The sequence below is a fragment of the Microchirus variegatus genome (genome assembly GCF_963457635.1).
Source record: "Microchirus variegatus genome assembly, chromosome: 21".
Taxonomy (NCBI): Eukaryota; Metazoa; Chordata; class Actinopteri; order Pleuronectiformes; family Soleidae; genus Microchirus; species Microchirus variegatus.
Window position 1 is genome coordinate 16,851,214 of NC_139822.1, and position 15,830 is coordinate 16,867,043.

General features: G+C 46.8%; 1 protein-coding gene across 1 annotated transcript in view; it reads left to right on the plus strand.

The window, feature by feature from the left end:
* Positions 1-804: 804 nt before the first annotated feature.
* The window catches only part of LOC310942802 (signal-induced proliferation-associated 1-like protein 1), a gene marked incomplete at its 5' end in the record, with an annotated part of 20,468 nt that continues 5,442 nt past the window's right edge, over positions 805-15,830 (plus strand). Inside the window, 13 exons of the mRNA XM_083908242.1 lie at positions 805-2,296; positions 2,386-2,516; positions 5,375-5,563; positions 6,292-6,466; positions 6,661-6,764; positions 6,874-7,031; positions 9,746-10,325; positions 11,355-11,629; positions 12,066-12,326; positions 12,948-13,091; positions 13,184-13,317; positions 13,416-13,498; positions 14,216-14,601. Of these exons, the coding sequence (XP_083764368.1) occupies positions 805-2,296; positions 2,386-2,516; positions 5,375-5,563; positions 6,292-6,466; positions 6,661-6,764; positions 6,874-7,031; positions 9,746-10,325; positions 11,355-11,629; positions 12,066-12,326; positions 12,948-13,091; positions 13,184-13,317; positions 13,416-13,498; positions 14,216-14,601 (4,112 nt within the window). The remainder of the gene's footprint in view (positions 2,297-2,385; positions 2,517-5,374; positions 5,564-6,291; positions 6,467-6,660; positions 6,765-6,873; positions 7,032-9,745; positions 10,326-11,354; positions 11,630-12,065; positions 12,327-12,947; positions 13,092-13,183; positions 13,318-13,415; positions 13,499-14,215; positions 14,602-15,830) is intronic.

Here is a 15,830-nt window from a genome sequence, read left to right on the forward strand (position 1 = left end):
TTGGGCGTCTGAAGAGATGTGAGAGACTTACAAGTCAGAGGCTAAGCATCTCTGACAGCTGAAGAGATTTACGGTCATTGATGGATCTGCACGATTTTTTCTGTCAGTCATGTGTAATCTTGGTTATAACGGTGCAGGACTGGTTTATTAAAACGCCAACTAAATCATCTTTACTGTCCCCCCCTTTGAATAAATTAACTGATCACGGGGAACGGCATCGTTTTGCTTGGGCTTTGAAGAAAAAAAAAATGACACAACAAAATTTGGCTAAGCTTTCATATTTCCCCCTTGATGCTTATGTTGAAATTGGTTTGAAAATTAGGACTCCTTATCTAAAATTGAACATGTCACTGACTTTTCACTGGCTTATAAAAAAGCTGTCGGAGAGAAAAAGAAATCTCCTCGCAGACTGGCTCATAAAAATAAATATGTTTCATGACGGTAAAGATGTTCTTATACATTTTCATTGGAAAGTATTATTTCAGTATTAAATATAACGCACTTTCCCTTAATTCCACTTTTATTTATCTAACTGTCAGCATATGGATAACATACTGATTGATTTCTCTTTTTTTTTCCCTTCTCCAGGGTAAGAAAAATGCCATGCAGCTGTGAGGACCTAGTTGGGGAAAGTAATATGCTGACTTGAGTGCTGAAGAAGTGGGGTTTCCATTCCGTTTTTTTGTTTTTTTTGCCACCACACTTGTTGATCCAGACCGTCGATCTGCTCATGAAGTCGGGGAGCATTGTCCCAGAGGCAGCCATGTCTACTTGCTAAGTGCCTTTAGCTTTGGCACTGGTGTCATGACCAGCCTGAAGCACCCACCCATGGAACGAACTGTCGGGGGTTCAGTCCCAGCCACTGATGAGTTTTACACGCGCCACCTCCGTATGGTGAACGGAGGGGCTGTGCCAACGTGTACAGACAACGTCCACGCCACTGTGACCACGGGAGTACCTAAAATGGGTGTACGGGCTCGGGTGGCTGACTGGCCCCCAAGGAAAGACCTCGCAGGGGCTCTGTGGCACTCGGCTACAGAGCCGGAGAACTCTGGTGTGCCCTCTGTTGGAAAGAGTCACATCAAGTTGGGCTCCATTATGACCTCTCAGGACTCGACAATGCTGCGTAACATCCACAATACGTTAAAGACTCGCACCCAGGCCCAGACTAACAATTATAGCCCCGACACAAGGTACCTGGCTCATGGAGACTACAGAAGAGGTCCCGCGTATAAAAACCCAAGGCAGAGACGCATTCATCAGCGCAGCAACAGTGACATGACGATCGGTGAGATGGACGGCAGCGGGGACAGCGGAGACGAGTGGGGTCCATCGTCGGGGGCCAAATGGTCCCCTCTTCACCGCGAATATGGCAGCACCTCGTCAATAAACCAGCATGGAGCGAGTGGAGAAAGCTTTTTTGAAATGCTCAAGGGATACCAAGGGGACAAGGTTGATCAGCGCAGCGCCGCTCCAGAAAAGCTGGAGGACATGCTGAACGTCGGGTCCAAGCAGACCATCAATGATCTTCAGGACGACGTGGATAGCCAGCCCCCAAAAGCAAAGGACAGAGATAAGCCCCCGAAAAGACGCACTAAATCAGAGACGGGGGGCGAGTCAATATTCCGCAAACTTCGGAATGTGCGCGGCGACCTCGACTCTCCCAAAGGAGGGTCTGATGCCGAGGACAGCCGGATAGACGACATCGGGCCCCCTCCTAAACCCTGGCTATGTCAAAAAGGATTTTCCCACTACGACGTTCAGAGCATGTTGTTTGACCTCAATGAAGTCATTCAGTTGCGGCAGACCGCGAGCAAGAGGAAAAACACGACCACTGGCGCTTCTGCCGCTGCCGTAGCCTCGGCCACCTCCACGCTCTCATCCACTCACAGCCTCCCTTACAGTTCCCCGAGTGGCAGCCAGGAAGAGCTCAGTTCTCGGGACAGTCCTGGTCTCGATGGAGGAGATGAACAGAGTAATGAAATGCTGCTGAGTTGCCCATGCTTCCTCAATGAGATCGGCGCCGATGGCAATGGGAGGCGCAGATTGGGCGTAGGTGGGGTGGGCTATCAGGGGCTAATGGGCTGTGGGACAGGTAACAGTGGCTCAGGGACCCTGGGTGAGGAAGCGGACTTGTATGAACCATCTGTGAGCACGCGCTACACAAATGCTGGTATAGCAGTTCTGGAGGGACCAAAGGAGAGCCCGAGTACGCTCAGTGAAAAGGGAAAACAGTACATTGTCGAGCACGTGGACCTTGGAGCCTACTACTATAGGAAGTTCTTCTACCTTAGGGGTAAGATGCCTTTCACGCTGTTATCACACGGACTCATTGTCTTAAGTGTGTGTGTGTTTTTAAAATGTAATGTTTCTCTGCTATTTCAGAGCACTGGAACTACTTCGGGTTAGACGAGGCACTCGGCCCAGTGGCAGTGAGCTTGCGTCGGGAGAAGCTGGACGAGGACAAGGAGCACGGCCAGCAGTACAACTTCAGGATCATTTTCAGAACCAGCGAGGTCAGCAATAGCCCCGTCCTATCCTGTGTCAGCCCCAGATTACATAGTTATAACTGCACTTTTTTTTTGTACTCACAAATTTGAGAAAGTAATTTTTGGATGCATACAAGACAGGGTATAATTATCCTGTTGGCGTTGTTTGTCTTGTTAGACTTCAAGGGTTTGTATAGCGCAAAGCACTGATTTGTCTGCCACGGACTCGCAAGAGTTACTTAAGGTAAAATCACTCCCTGTCCTCGTTTCTTATTCCGTAAACATCCCTCGGGCTATGCAGCTGTCTCTCAACATCAGCGAGTGTGAAGACACTCCAGGAAGTGCTCTCACCTTCCAGCCTCCAAGCCCTGTCACTGCCCAACAACCTCAAACCCTTGTGTGGAGAGCTTTTTTTTACTCTTATCTGATTTAAGAGAAATAGTCATATTCAGTTGCAGTTGCAGTGTCGGTTACCAGTCTTCTTTGTTTGACTCAGGATTTTGGGTTGAGACTCGTATAGAGGCAGAAGTGTTGAGACGGATATAGACACGCATCCCTCAACAGAAAGTTTTTTTTTCAAAAAGCACCTGCCCTGAGGCTGTTTGTTTTGAATTGAGGTACAACTGAACGTGATGAAACCCCAACATTTAAGTGCGAACCTGCCTTCCGAACACAGCAAACACAGATCCTTTTGTAAACTCAGGCCCAACACAGCCTCGGGCTTGTAGGGGAGAAAGGGTCCATCCGTTCCAGCTGCTTATGATATCTAAGTGATTGAGTTCACTCCCACAGCCCCAGTACAATGCCGAGTCTGTTGTGCTCGGAGCGATTCAGCCACCTCTTCTTCCTCTGTTCCCTTGTCTGTTTACCCTCGACCTCATGTCATAATTGTCTTTTAGAAAGATAGAGAAGGCGGGGAGAGAGAGACGTTGGAGGCTGTCACAGCTCTCTGTTAGCTAGATCAGCTCTCTGTTAGCTAGATCAGCTCTCTGTTTAGCTAGATCAGCTCTCTGTTAGCTAGATCAGGCTCTCTGTTAGCTAGATCAGCTCTCTGTTAGCTAGATCAGGCTCTCTGTTAGCTAGATCAGCTCTCTGTTAGCTAGATCAGGCTCTCTGTTAGCTAGATCAGCTCTCTGTTTAGCTAGATCAGCTCTCTGTTTAGCTAGATCAGCTCTCTGTTAGCTAGATCAGCTCTCTGTTTAGCTAGATCAGCTCTCTGTTAGCTAGATCAGGCTCTCTGTTAGGCAGATCAACTCTCTGTTAGCTAGATCAGCTCTCTGTAAGCTAGATCAGGCTCTCTGTTAGCTAGATCAGCTACCTGTTAGCTAGATCAGCTCTCTGTTCGCTAGATCAGGCTCTCTGTAAGCTAGATCAGGCTCTCTGTTAGGCAGATCAGCTCTCTGTTATCTAGATCAGCTCTCTGTTAGCTAGATCAGGCTCTCTGTAAGCTAGATCAGGCTCTCTGTTAGCTAGATCAGCTCTCTGTAAGCTAGATCAGGCTCTCTGTTAGCTAGATCAGCTACCTGTTAGCTAGATCAGCTCTCTGTTAGCTAGATCAGGCTCTCTGTAAGCTAGATCAGGCTCTCTGTTAGCTTGATCAGCTCTCTGTTAGCTAGACCAGGCTCTCTGTTAGCTAGATCAGCTCTCTGTTTAGCTAGATCAGGCTCTCTGTTAGCTAGATCAGCTCTCTGTTTAGCTAGATCAGGCTCTTTGTTATCTAGATCAGCTCTCTGTTCGCTAGATCAGGCTCTCTGTAAGCTAGATCAGGCTCTCTGTTAGGCAGATCAGCTCTCTGTTAGCTAGATCAGGCTCTCTGTTATCTAGATCAGCTCTCTGTTAGCTAGATCAGGCTCTCTGTAAGCTAGATCAGGCTCTCTGTTAGCTAGATCAGCTCTCTGTAAGCTAGATCAGGCTCTCTGTTAGCTAGATCAGCTACCTGTTAGCTAGATCAGCTCTCTGTTAGCTAGATCAGGCTCTCTGTAAGCTAGATCAGGCTCTCTGTTAGCTAGATCAGCTCTCTGTTAGCTAGACCAGGCTCTCTGTTAGCTAGATCAGCTCTCTGTTTAGCTAGATCAGGCTCTCTGTTAGCTAGATCAGCTCTCTGTTTAGCTAGATCAGCTCTCTGTTAGCTAGATCAGCTCTCTGTTAGCTAGATCAGGCTCTCTGTTAGCTAGATCAGCTCTCTGTTTAGCTAGATCAGGCTCTCTGTTAGCTAGATCAGGCTCTCTGTTAGCTAGATCAGCTCTCTGTTAGCTAGATCAGGCTCTCTGTTAGGCAGATCAGTTCTCTGTTAACTAGATCAGCTCTCTGTTAGCTAGATCAGCTCTCCGTTCGCTAGATCAGCTCTCTGTTAGCTAGATCAGCTCTCTGTTAGCTAGCTAACAGTTGGTGTACAACATGTCTCTTCAGAGGTTGGACTTGTTTTAGCTAGTTGTCTTTAGCAAACTACTTAAGATACAATGACATTGACGACAAGAATTTTTTTCTTCATATGACGTTAGCACACGTTGCAGCAGTGTTCACCTGCTTCGGTCCCTGCTAACGCGCGCGTGAGAGCACCTGCTACGCTAGAGAGGACAGAGTGCAGCAGATGAGTCAGCACATTGAAATTCGACCAATCATATTAAACGCAGGTGTTACTCTGAGTCTGCCCCAAAATAAAGCTCAGGACCTGCTCACTACAGTATTAATAGCTCGTAGCTAGTAGCTGGCAGCTGGCGCTTGTCAAAAGACGTGCAGCTGGAGTTACAACAATCAAAGGTGATCAGCGTGATTTCTGGTGTCCGATCAGTCACAAAAGAAGAAGATTGGCTCAGATATACTCCCTAGTTACTACTTACAGCAGCTTTTATCTGTTTTTTTACGGTGTGTCTCGCCCTTTCTAGCTGACGACGCTGCGAGGCTCCGTCCTGGAGGACGCGGTGCCCTCCACCTCTAAGCACGGCACCACCAGAGGGCTGCCTGTCAAAGACGTGCTGGAGTACCTTCTCCCGGAGCTGGATCTGTCCTGTCTCCGATTGGCACTCAACACACCCAAAGTCACCGAGCAGCTGATGAAACTGGATGAACAAGGGGTAGGAGGAAAAAAGGCAATTGCCTGCCGTTAAGGCTAGCTTTACACGACAACGATCTGAACACGAACCGCAAAATTGGCGTTGCGTTCCCACTTTTTATTTTAGCGTTTAGACGAGCGTCTTTGGGTGGAAATCTGCATGCACGCGATGACGCAAAAGTGTGTGAAATTTAATGTAGAATGCATGCCAGGTGGCTAGGTGGCGCTGTGAAGCACTGTCATACAACAACACCGGGAGCACGCGCTGAAACTTCCTTTACTTCTCTCTAGTAGCGCGGAGTAGCCCACAGTTGAAAACCAAAACATTAACTTGGCGTAATAGCTGAAAATACTCCTTGATAGGTATCAGAGCAGCTAATGCAACATGAATGTCCGACTTATTGATATAATCCGACATGTTTGTTGTTGTTTGGCTGTACTGCACATGGATCTGACGTCAACGCAATTTTGCATTTTCAACCCTTTAGACGGGAGCGCGACGGCGGAGCGTTTTTAAGATTTCCACTCTGGACGATGTGAGCGTTGTCGTATAAAGCCAACCCCTAATATTATTTCACCATATTTGAGTCTTCAATATGGAATATTTAATCAGCCTAGTTCTAAAACACCGCAAAATAGTCGTCTGGCACCTCATTTTTTGTCATGAAAACAGCCGTTTGGATGTGAAGTCCCAAGTAAAGAAGCATCATATCTGTTTTTTTTGTGTGCGTGTGTGTGTGTGCCGTCCAGCTGAGTTTTCAGGTAAAGGTGGGGGTGATGTACTGCCGAGCGGGCCAGAGCACCGAAGAGGAGATGTACAACAATGAGATGGCCGGTCCCGCCCTGGAAGAGTTCCTCCAGCTGCTGGGCGAGAAAGTTCGCCTCAAGGGCTTCACCAAGTACAGAGCTCAGCTGGACACCAAAAGTAAGGGCTTCCAAACGCTGTCCTCGATTACACTCTGACACTTTTATCACCAGTAGATGATGTCCCATTGTTCTGGTAAATGTAGAGCGACGGACAAAAGTCCTAAAAGCTTTATCCCACACAGTCAACTATTGTGTTTGACGAATGATTGTGTTACGACTCTCAACGACGCTATGTTACCGTTTCTCCCGCAGCGGATTCCACGGGAACTCACTCCCTGTACACCTCGTACAAGGACTACGAGATCATGTTCCATGTGTCGACGCTGCTGCCTCACACGCCCAACAACAAACAACAGGTGAATACGGAGGGTCCGAGTTATCCACGTAGTACCAGGAAATGTGACCGATTCCGGTCCCGTGTGCCACGTCTGATTACGACCGCGTTGTGTTTTTTCCAATCGCTAGCTGCTGAGGAAGCGCCACATCGGGAACGACATCGTGACTATCGTGTTCCAGGAGCCCGGCGCGCACCCTTTCACCCCGAAGGCGATCCGCTCTCACTTTCAGCACGTTTTCGTGATTGTGCGCGTGCACGACCCCTGCTCTGACAACACGTGCTACAGGTGAGTCTTTTGCGTGGTCAGAATGATCCGACCTTATGGGTTTTAGCTCCCTCTTAAAAGCGCCACAACACTCGGGGGTTCTACTGGTGGTTGCTGTTTCCGTGCAAGCTATCTAGCATTAAGACAAAAGCATTGACTGGAGGGCATGGGTCAAAACTTTAAAAGCCTGATTTTTAGATCCACGTGCAGTTTTCTGTACTGTGCAGTAGAATGTGATCAAATAGAAAAGCTCAACAGTAGCCGTCAAACTGACATGGGGGTTTTCTCCTCCTCTGCTGGATGATTCACGCTGCGACTCTGTTGCGTTCATTCTTTCACTCTTATGCATCACCACACACACACACACACACTCTGCATACACCGATATTACACACACTTTGTCCCGTTTCTGCATATACACCTCTTTTTCATGCTCACTTGCACAACGTCGTGAACACTGTTTTTCCCCCCCTCACACTAATTCAGTCAAAGGCTCGGTCTTCGTGTCCTCGCACAATACGAGCAACCTCCTCCTCCTCCTCCTCCTCTTCTTGCTTGCCACTTTGCCTTTGGGCAGCGTGAACCGGAGTGGTCTAAAGGAGTTAGCGCCATTTACTCAAAGTGCTCACTTCACCCGGGACATGCATGCGAGCGGGGGAAGACTGTCGAGAGCAGAGTCCCTCAGAACTCTTAGAATCCACCTCAGGAGCAGACGGATCAGTGTCTCCGCTCGTACCGCATCATATTTTTTTGCTAATTTATTTCCAGCCCCGTCTTCTTTTCTTCTCTTTTCTTCTCCAGTCCCTTCTTCTTCTTTTTTTTGTTGTATTTTTTATGACGAGCTATTCCATCCTATCGACTAGCGGACGCCTTTCCTTCAGCTTGTTCTTTGCCTGAAGGGGGAACATCTTCTGGCTGATGCTCAGGCGGGAAAAAGAAAGATGATGCTGATTCTGATCCTACTTTGCCCTATGGATGAAACGGAGAGACGTGAGACCTTGAGGACAATCAAATCAAAAGCTACTCCACCCAGAGTCACTCACGCACTCCCAGCCTTTGTGGATTGAGGTGACATACGTTATGTCAAGACATCACACTGTCTGACTGTCTCAGGTGTTTGGACTCGGCTCTGATTCTGCTAAAAATCTGTGAAACGGCTACAAGAATTTGTCTTTGCTTTTTGCATCTTCAGTGGCAAATGATGACGTCTCAAGAGAATCCATTTATGTTTTGATGGAGCAAATTCTTTCTTTCTTCTCCACCTTGCACTGATTGCTTCAAACACTAAGGATATTTTGCTACATTACACAAAAAAAAAGTGTTTTGGAGGTAAGGTTGTTATTATTATTATTATTATTATTATTATTATTATTATTATTATTATTAATAATAATAGCCAGTTGTTGCTGCTGCTGCTGAGATTTGGATAATATTCAGGTCGCATTGAGCCAGGTCACAGCAGAAGTGGCCCAGGGCCAGCTGAGTGCTAATCTGCAGCTTTCAACCACTGTCTTGAAGTCGCAGATTGCATAACTACATCTTTGTTTAGGAATCCTAGGCTGTGCATGTGTGTGTGTGTGTGTGTGTGTGTGTGTGTGTGTGTGTGTGTGTGTGTGTGTGTGTGTGCTTGCTAGCTTGAGCTGCAGTGCTCGCGCCTCCATGCCCGTGATGTAGCAGAGAGTGGCAGAGTGTCAGTACGGGGAGTTTGCTTGTCAGCTGTGATTGGATGTATAGTGTTTATTTGCTGGGTGTAGTCGGGCATTGGTTTCGCCTACATTTCTGCTGCAGGCAGAGGCCGTGTTATCTGTTTAATGGTCTGGAAGGAGACTTGTCAGCACAGTCACATCAGCGTCTCCCAAGCCATGTCACATGGACTTTTCATACTTCATTCACTCTATAGAACCATCAATGTAACGTTTAAAGGCATTAATGTATAATGTCAGTCTATTTCCTCAGAAACAAAAAAGCAGCCTGTGAGAACAGCATTTCCTACACCTGCTTACTTATTTATAGTGTTGCAACTCTAGGACAGTCATTGTGTGCACACGTGGAATAGGAACAGTGGAGGGTAACAAGAGGAGAGCCTTGCCCGTAGTGTTTTTTTAACGCCCTCCTTTGTACTGACAAGTGAACCGGGTCAAAGGCAACAATACCTCAGGAAAAATGTCTCCACTTGTGGATGTGGAGTCAGACACACCAGAATAATTGTCTGGGTATATGTTTAAAATGGTTATTTTTGTTTGCGTTCCATGTATTTTACTTTTTTTTCGTAATATACGTGCTATCTAGGGGGGCTAGTCGTTAGCACTCTCGCCTTTGCAGCAAGAAGACCCGGGTTCCTGGGTTCGAGCCCCGGTTCGAGTCCCGGTTGGAACAACTTTCAGAACAAGGGCCTTTTCTGCAAGGAGTTTGCATGTTCTCCCCATGTGTATGTGGGTTTTCTCGGGGTTCTGCAGCTTCTTCCTACAGTCCAAAAATATAAAAAAATGGGGATTAGGTTAATTGGTCACTCTAAAATTGACCGTATGTGTGAGAGTGTGAGTGAATGTGGCCCGGCGATGGACTGGTGAACTGTCCAGGGTGTACCCCGCACACCCCGCGACCCTCCGGTGGAGGATAAAGTGGTAGCTAATGGATGGATGGACGCGTTATCTAATCAAGCTTGTTGAATTTTAGGTAGGTGTTAAGATTGTGTGTTAAGATTTACCACTTCCCGTCCTCTTTTCCCTGTGCAGCGTGGCCGTCACCCGTTCCCAGGACGTCCCCGTCTTTGGCCCCCCGATCCCCAAGGGCGTGACCTTCCCCAAGTCCACCGTCTTCAGGGATTTCCTGTTGACAAAGCTCATCAACGGCGAGAACGCCGCCCACAAGTCGGATAAGTTCGGCGCCATGGCGACGCGCACGCGGCAGGAGTACCTGCGCGATTTGGCAGAGCGCCACGTGACCAGCACGCCGCTGGAGCCCACCGGGAAGTTCCCGTTCATTTCTCTGGCGCACAAGCGGCGAGAGAAGACGCGTCCGTACAGCGGGGCGGAGCTTCGGAGTCTGGGGGCGGTGACGTGGCAGGTGCACGCCGAGGACCAGGTGGCCGGCGCCGAGCGCGAGTGCCTGTTGGCCGTTTCCAACGACTTCATCATCCTCCTGGACCAGGAGGCCAAAGTGGTCGTGTTCAACTGCGCCACACGGGACGTGATCGGCTGGTCGACGGGAAGCCCCGCCTCCTTAAAGGTCTACTACGAGCGCGGCGAGAGTGTGTCGCTGCGTTCCATCAACAACAACACAGAGGACTTTGGCGAGGTGGTCAAAAGACTGGAGGTCAGTGGCAACACAGCACACACGATTACTAAATTAATCATCAACTATTTTGATCATCGATTGATGATTAAAACAAGATTTCTGATTGTTTTAGCTTCTTAAATATGACTATTTTCTGGTTTCTTTGCTCCACATAACAAAGAAATCATTAAAACTGAATCATTTTGGTCTGTGGACAAAACAAGACATTTGTTTTACACACATTTTCTGACATTTTATAGACCAAACGATTCATCGATTTATTGATTACACATACATCAGAGGTCACATTGATCCAAACGCCCTTTGTCTGACAAACGGCTCACGTGTTAGCGTGACCTGACCTTTTCATACCCACTAACACTGAGGATAAAGTCATTATTTCCTGTTTACGTCACCCAACAACAGTAGCATGAACAAAAAAAAATGCATATACTTATTTTAGCAACAAGAGGGCGTAGCCTCAAATTACACAGTCGCCAAAATACCCACAACTGTTTTGTTGACTCTATGTCATGATTATAAGTCGTGCTAAGCGTAAATACATAGTCATTTGGTAATACGATCATTACTCGGCTTTCTAAACGGCGTAGGTAGTGTACGGCAGTGTTTGGTGCTGCGTTTAAATCACTCCTCCTGACAGCGAGCGGCGTGTAATTGGAGATAAACAAAGTAAGAAATGACTCTTGCCTTTGGTACCAGCAGTGACATGCACCTTTTCTTTGAGATGGAGGAATGTGTTTATGTTTTGATTTAATGGTTCTTTTGTGGTGGGCATCGGGAACCTTTTCGCCTGTTGCGATTGGCTCTAAGCACCGTTTACTCCTCACTTAGTTTTCTGACAGCGAGAGGGAAGATGAGACACAAGAGTGTCTGGAGATTGTTATTTATCAGGGGAGTGTACGGAACATTTCAAATTAAAAGTGTTTGTATTGATTGAAATGTGTGCGCTGTTATAGCCGGCGATGCACGAGATGCGTCTCGCATGGTAAACACGTCACTACCTGCGTTTCTTCTGCTCCTCCTCTGATGATTCCCTCTGTTCTGTAGCAGTTGACCAAAGGCACACAGACCACAGAGATGACCCTGCGTCGCAACGCTCTGGGCCAGCTGGGCTTTCACGTCAACTTCGAGGGCATCGTGGCAGAAGTGGAGCCCTACGGTTACGCCTGGCAGGCCGGGCTGAGGCAAGGCAGCCGACTGGTCGAGATCTGCAAGGTGGCGGTGGCCTCGCTGTCCCACGAGCAGATGATCGACCTGCTCCGGACCTCCGTCACCGTGAAGGTGGTCATCATTCCGCCGCACGAGGACTCGACGCCACGCAGGTAGATCTATGCATTACCTGCGCCTACTGTGGAGCTTCTGCTATGTTGTACGTAGAATTTGCCTTTTTAAAATCATAAAATGAATTAAATACTCAAAATCTGTCACTGCTATACATATACTACCATTCAAAACTTTTGGGGTCACTTGGAAATGTCCGAGTTTTTGAAGGAAAAGCACTTTTTTTCTGTATAGAGGCCCATTTCCAGTGTTCTAATGGTACATTGTGTTTGCTAATTGTGTTAGAAGGCTATTGGATGATTAGACAACCCTTGTGCAATGATGTTAGCACAGCTGAAAACAGCTGGTTGCTGGTTATTTCTAATCTTTTCAATGTCTTGACTATATGTTATATTCATTTTGCAACTAGCAAAATGTCATGAACGTAACAGCTGTAAGTGTTTTATTCTGAATATAAACATTTTAATGTTCCAACAGAGGCTGCTCAGAAATGTACCACATGCCGCTGGTGGATTACAAGAACCACAAAGAGGGCATGCCCTACGAGTTAAAGTTCCCCTTCCGGCCCAACAACAACAACAACACAAAGTGGCCGCGCACCTCGTCCAGCCCTCAAACGCGCACCTCTGGCATGGCGGGAACGCTGATCAAGGCCCCGCCCTCGGACCTCAGCGACCGCAACTCCGCCGCTATTCCGCGAAGTGTGTCCAGTGACGGCCGGCCGCTCAACGCCAAAAGGTTTTTTAAGATGAATATGACGTTTTTTTTTTATTAGTGCTGGGCACGTTAGCGCACATTAGCGCATGATGTGTTTCCATGACGACTGACCGGAAAAAGAAGTGCGTGGCTTCATGTTTACGTGACTCCCGGTGTTAAAATGAGTCTCTAAAGTAATTTAAAAACGGAGGCACGAATACGCAGTACACAGGTACGCTGGTTATTTATAGCGCTGCTCTTTCCGTTTAATAAACAGACTGTAGGCTGTAGGCGCTAAAGGAGCTAACGCAGCTAACAGAGCTAACTGGTAAACAGTGTCTGTCTGATCCAGTCCCTCTGGTCCTCCACTCCACGAGCCAGAAGAAAATCCACGCGACGGACTGTCAGCCACAGCTCGCTAGCTAGCTTAGCCAAGTCGGCTAGTGGCTCGCCTGGGTCACGCGCAAATGGCGCACTAAAGGAGCTAACTGGTAAATGGTGCCGCGGCACGTAAATGTGACTTTTCCGGTCAGTCGTCATGGAAACACGTCATGCGCTAACTGTGTGCGTTCACGCCGTTAGCGCTGTTAACGTGCCCGGCACTCGTTTTTGCATTTGTCGAGTGTTTGCGTTTGTTTGAACCACATCCATGCGTCTCCACAGATACTCCCCGGGGAACGACAACTACGCTCTCGCCTGCTCCATCGTCATGGGGCGCACGCTGCACAACACAAACTCCCCCGCTAACCTCTCCTACACCGACGCCATGAGCGCCGCTCACTGGAGGCAGAAGTCTGCTCCTGATGGGTGCGTGCTTTAAAGGATTACACACCAGTGCAATAAATTCTGTCCTCCTGCACCTGGCAGCATAGGTGACCTTCTTCATGTCCCCTCTCCAGGTTTAATAACAACAACTGTCAGTCCCCGGTGGCGTCTGTGCGACAGGTATCAGGTGATGGGGTCAATGGGATCAGAGTGTGCTCGAGCACTGGTGTCGGATGGTCCCGGACAGGGGAGGACAAATCCAACGCAGGTGGAAGAATCTCTGGATTTCTTTTTTGAATATTATGTGATGGTTATAACCTCCCCTTGTGCTTTCACTTATCTTTGCTGTGTCTTTGTTTCCTGCAGACACCGTAGTTACTAAAGTGGTGATTCCTAGACTGCAGCTGGCGGAACAGAGCAACCACATGTCTCCAAACAAAAGCACTAAGGTGACCTAGAAACAATGACATTATCCTTTTATTCTTTTATCCTCCTATCTTTTTCAATGAATATAACATTAAATGAATCAGAAATACACTCTATACATTGTTAATGTATAACAAGTATTCTAGCTGCAAACGTCTGGTTTTATTGTACATAAGAGGCCCAGTTCCAGTTCTAATACGTACGTTGTTTGCTAATCGCGTTAGAAGGCTATTGGATGATTAGAAAACCCTTGTGCAATGATGTTAGCACATAAAACAATTTTGCTGGATCTTTGACGAAAGGGCAAAATTATTATTTTGAATAAAAGTTTGTGCCAGGTACTGAATGGTTATCGCTCATTAGCGCATGACCCGCTTCCATGGAAAAAGACGTGACGTCATATTTACGCGCCACGACACTGGAGTCCAGGCAACGTTGGTCAGTTAGCCGCGTTAGCGCACCTACAGTTGAGTTGGAGCGGTCTGTTTATTAAACGAAAGGAGAAGCGCTAAAAATAACCAGCTTACCTGTGTAATGCGTATGTGGGAACGCGTCATTGTCTTGACTATATTTTCTCTTCATTTTGCAACTCTTTTGATAAATAAAAGTCTGTTGTTTAATGGAAAATGAAAAAAAATAATTGTATAGGTGACCCCAAACTTTTCAACAATAGTGTACTGTACAGTAAAACATAGAGAAAACATGTTGTTTAAGTTTAAAATATTGTTTTGCATCAATAGGCGGACGCTCCATATTCATCCAGCCAGTCGAGCAGCAACACGCTCTCCAGCAACGCCTCCAGCTCCGCCCACAGCGACGAGAAGTGGTACGAGGTTGGCTCGCGCTCGGCCGCGCGGAGCGACCTGGAGCTCAACGGCTACCTCCAGGGCGCCTCCACCGACAGCGGCATCGACGCCACGTCGTTCACCGCCACGCAAAGCAGCACGGCGTCCTCCATCGGGGCCTTCAGGGCCAAAGACAAAATCCCGTGGCAAGAAGAGGCAGCGGGCGTCCAGAGGGCTGCCGACAATTCGCCTCCGGCGCCGGACTCCTCCGGCAGCGACCTCCCGGCGAAGAGCCCGTCGGCCTTTCCGCTAGCTTCTGACGATGCCGCCGCCCACTCCAGGTGTGCTGCTCTTTCTGTTAGCGTCAGCTGAGAAATCTGTGCCCCTTGCGTGAATGTTTCATTACGCAGAGACAGTGATTCATTGTTGTCTAGATATATCCTGATATCCCCGGATGGAAAAATCCACAGCTTTGTGGTTTGGCACTAACGAATGCAGAAGAAGAATGGAGGATGGTGTGTGTGTGTGTGTGTGTGTGTGTGTGTGTGTGTGTGTTCTTGTACTTGCAGCATACTGAGGACCAGTGAGGGTTTTAAACCAACAAAGTGAGGTAATTTTTACGGAGTGAGGACATTTTGGCCGGTCCTCACTTTGTTTTCATTGAAATCACTTCCTGAGGTTGATATAACATGCTATACTCAATTTGTCAACATTTTTAATTTTGGACGACTTTTTCTCAAATTTTGGACCATCATTTTTTTTTTTCAAATTTTGAACCAAATTATTTTTTTCAAATTTTGGACCAATGTATTTTTTTTTAATTTTGGGCCAAATTTTTTTTTTCAAATTTTGGACCAAATTTTTTTTTTTCAATTTTGGACCAAATTTATTTTTTTCAAATTTTGGACCAAATTTTTTTTGTTCGAATTTTGGACCAAATTTTTTTTGTTCAAATTTTGGACCAAAAATTTTGAGTTTTTTTTTTCAAATTTTGGGCCAATTTTTTTCCCAAATTTTTCCAAATTTTGGGTCAAATTTTTCCAAATTTTGGGTCAAATTTTTCCAAATGTTGGGTCAAATTTTTTTCAAAAATTGGGTCAACATTTTTGTTCAAAAATTGGGTTTTTGAAAATTTAAAAAATAAAATAAAATCGAAAAAGTTTTCCAGCCCTTTTTGCTCTGGGGCTCCACCTGCAGACATTTTATGGTACTGCAACCAGTAGTTCTTTATAGATGTCATTCATGAAGTAGATATTTGTAATTGTGTTGATTTATAAAGTGGAAATGCTGGTCCTCAGTATGCAGCAAGTACAAGAATGTGTGTGTGTGTTTTTGTGTATTTGCAACAATAGACTTCTCCAATTGTTTCAAATGCAGACTGAGCTCGACACACTTCTTTCTCCCTCAAAATTCCTTTGAGTCCAACCAAAGCTTTCCTCCCCGTTTTTCTTCATTCCACCAGAAATAACTCCTCGGCTCGACCAGATCTGCACATTGGCAGCTTTGTTTTTATGGCATGTGCACACGCTGTGTGAGAGAGAGAGAGAGTAAAGGCTGTTTGAAAATCTAA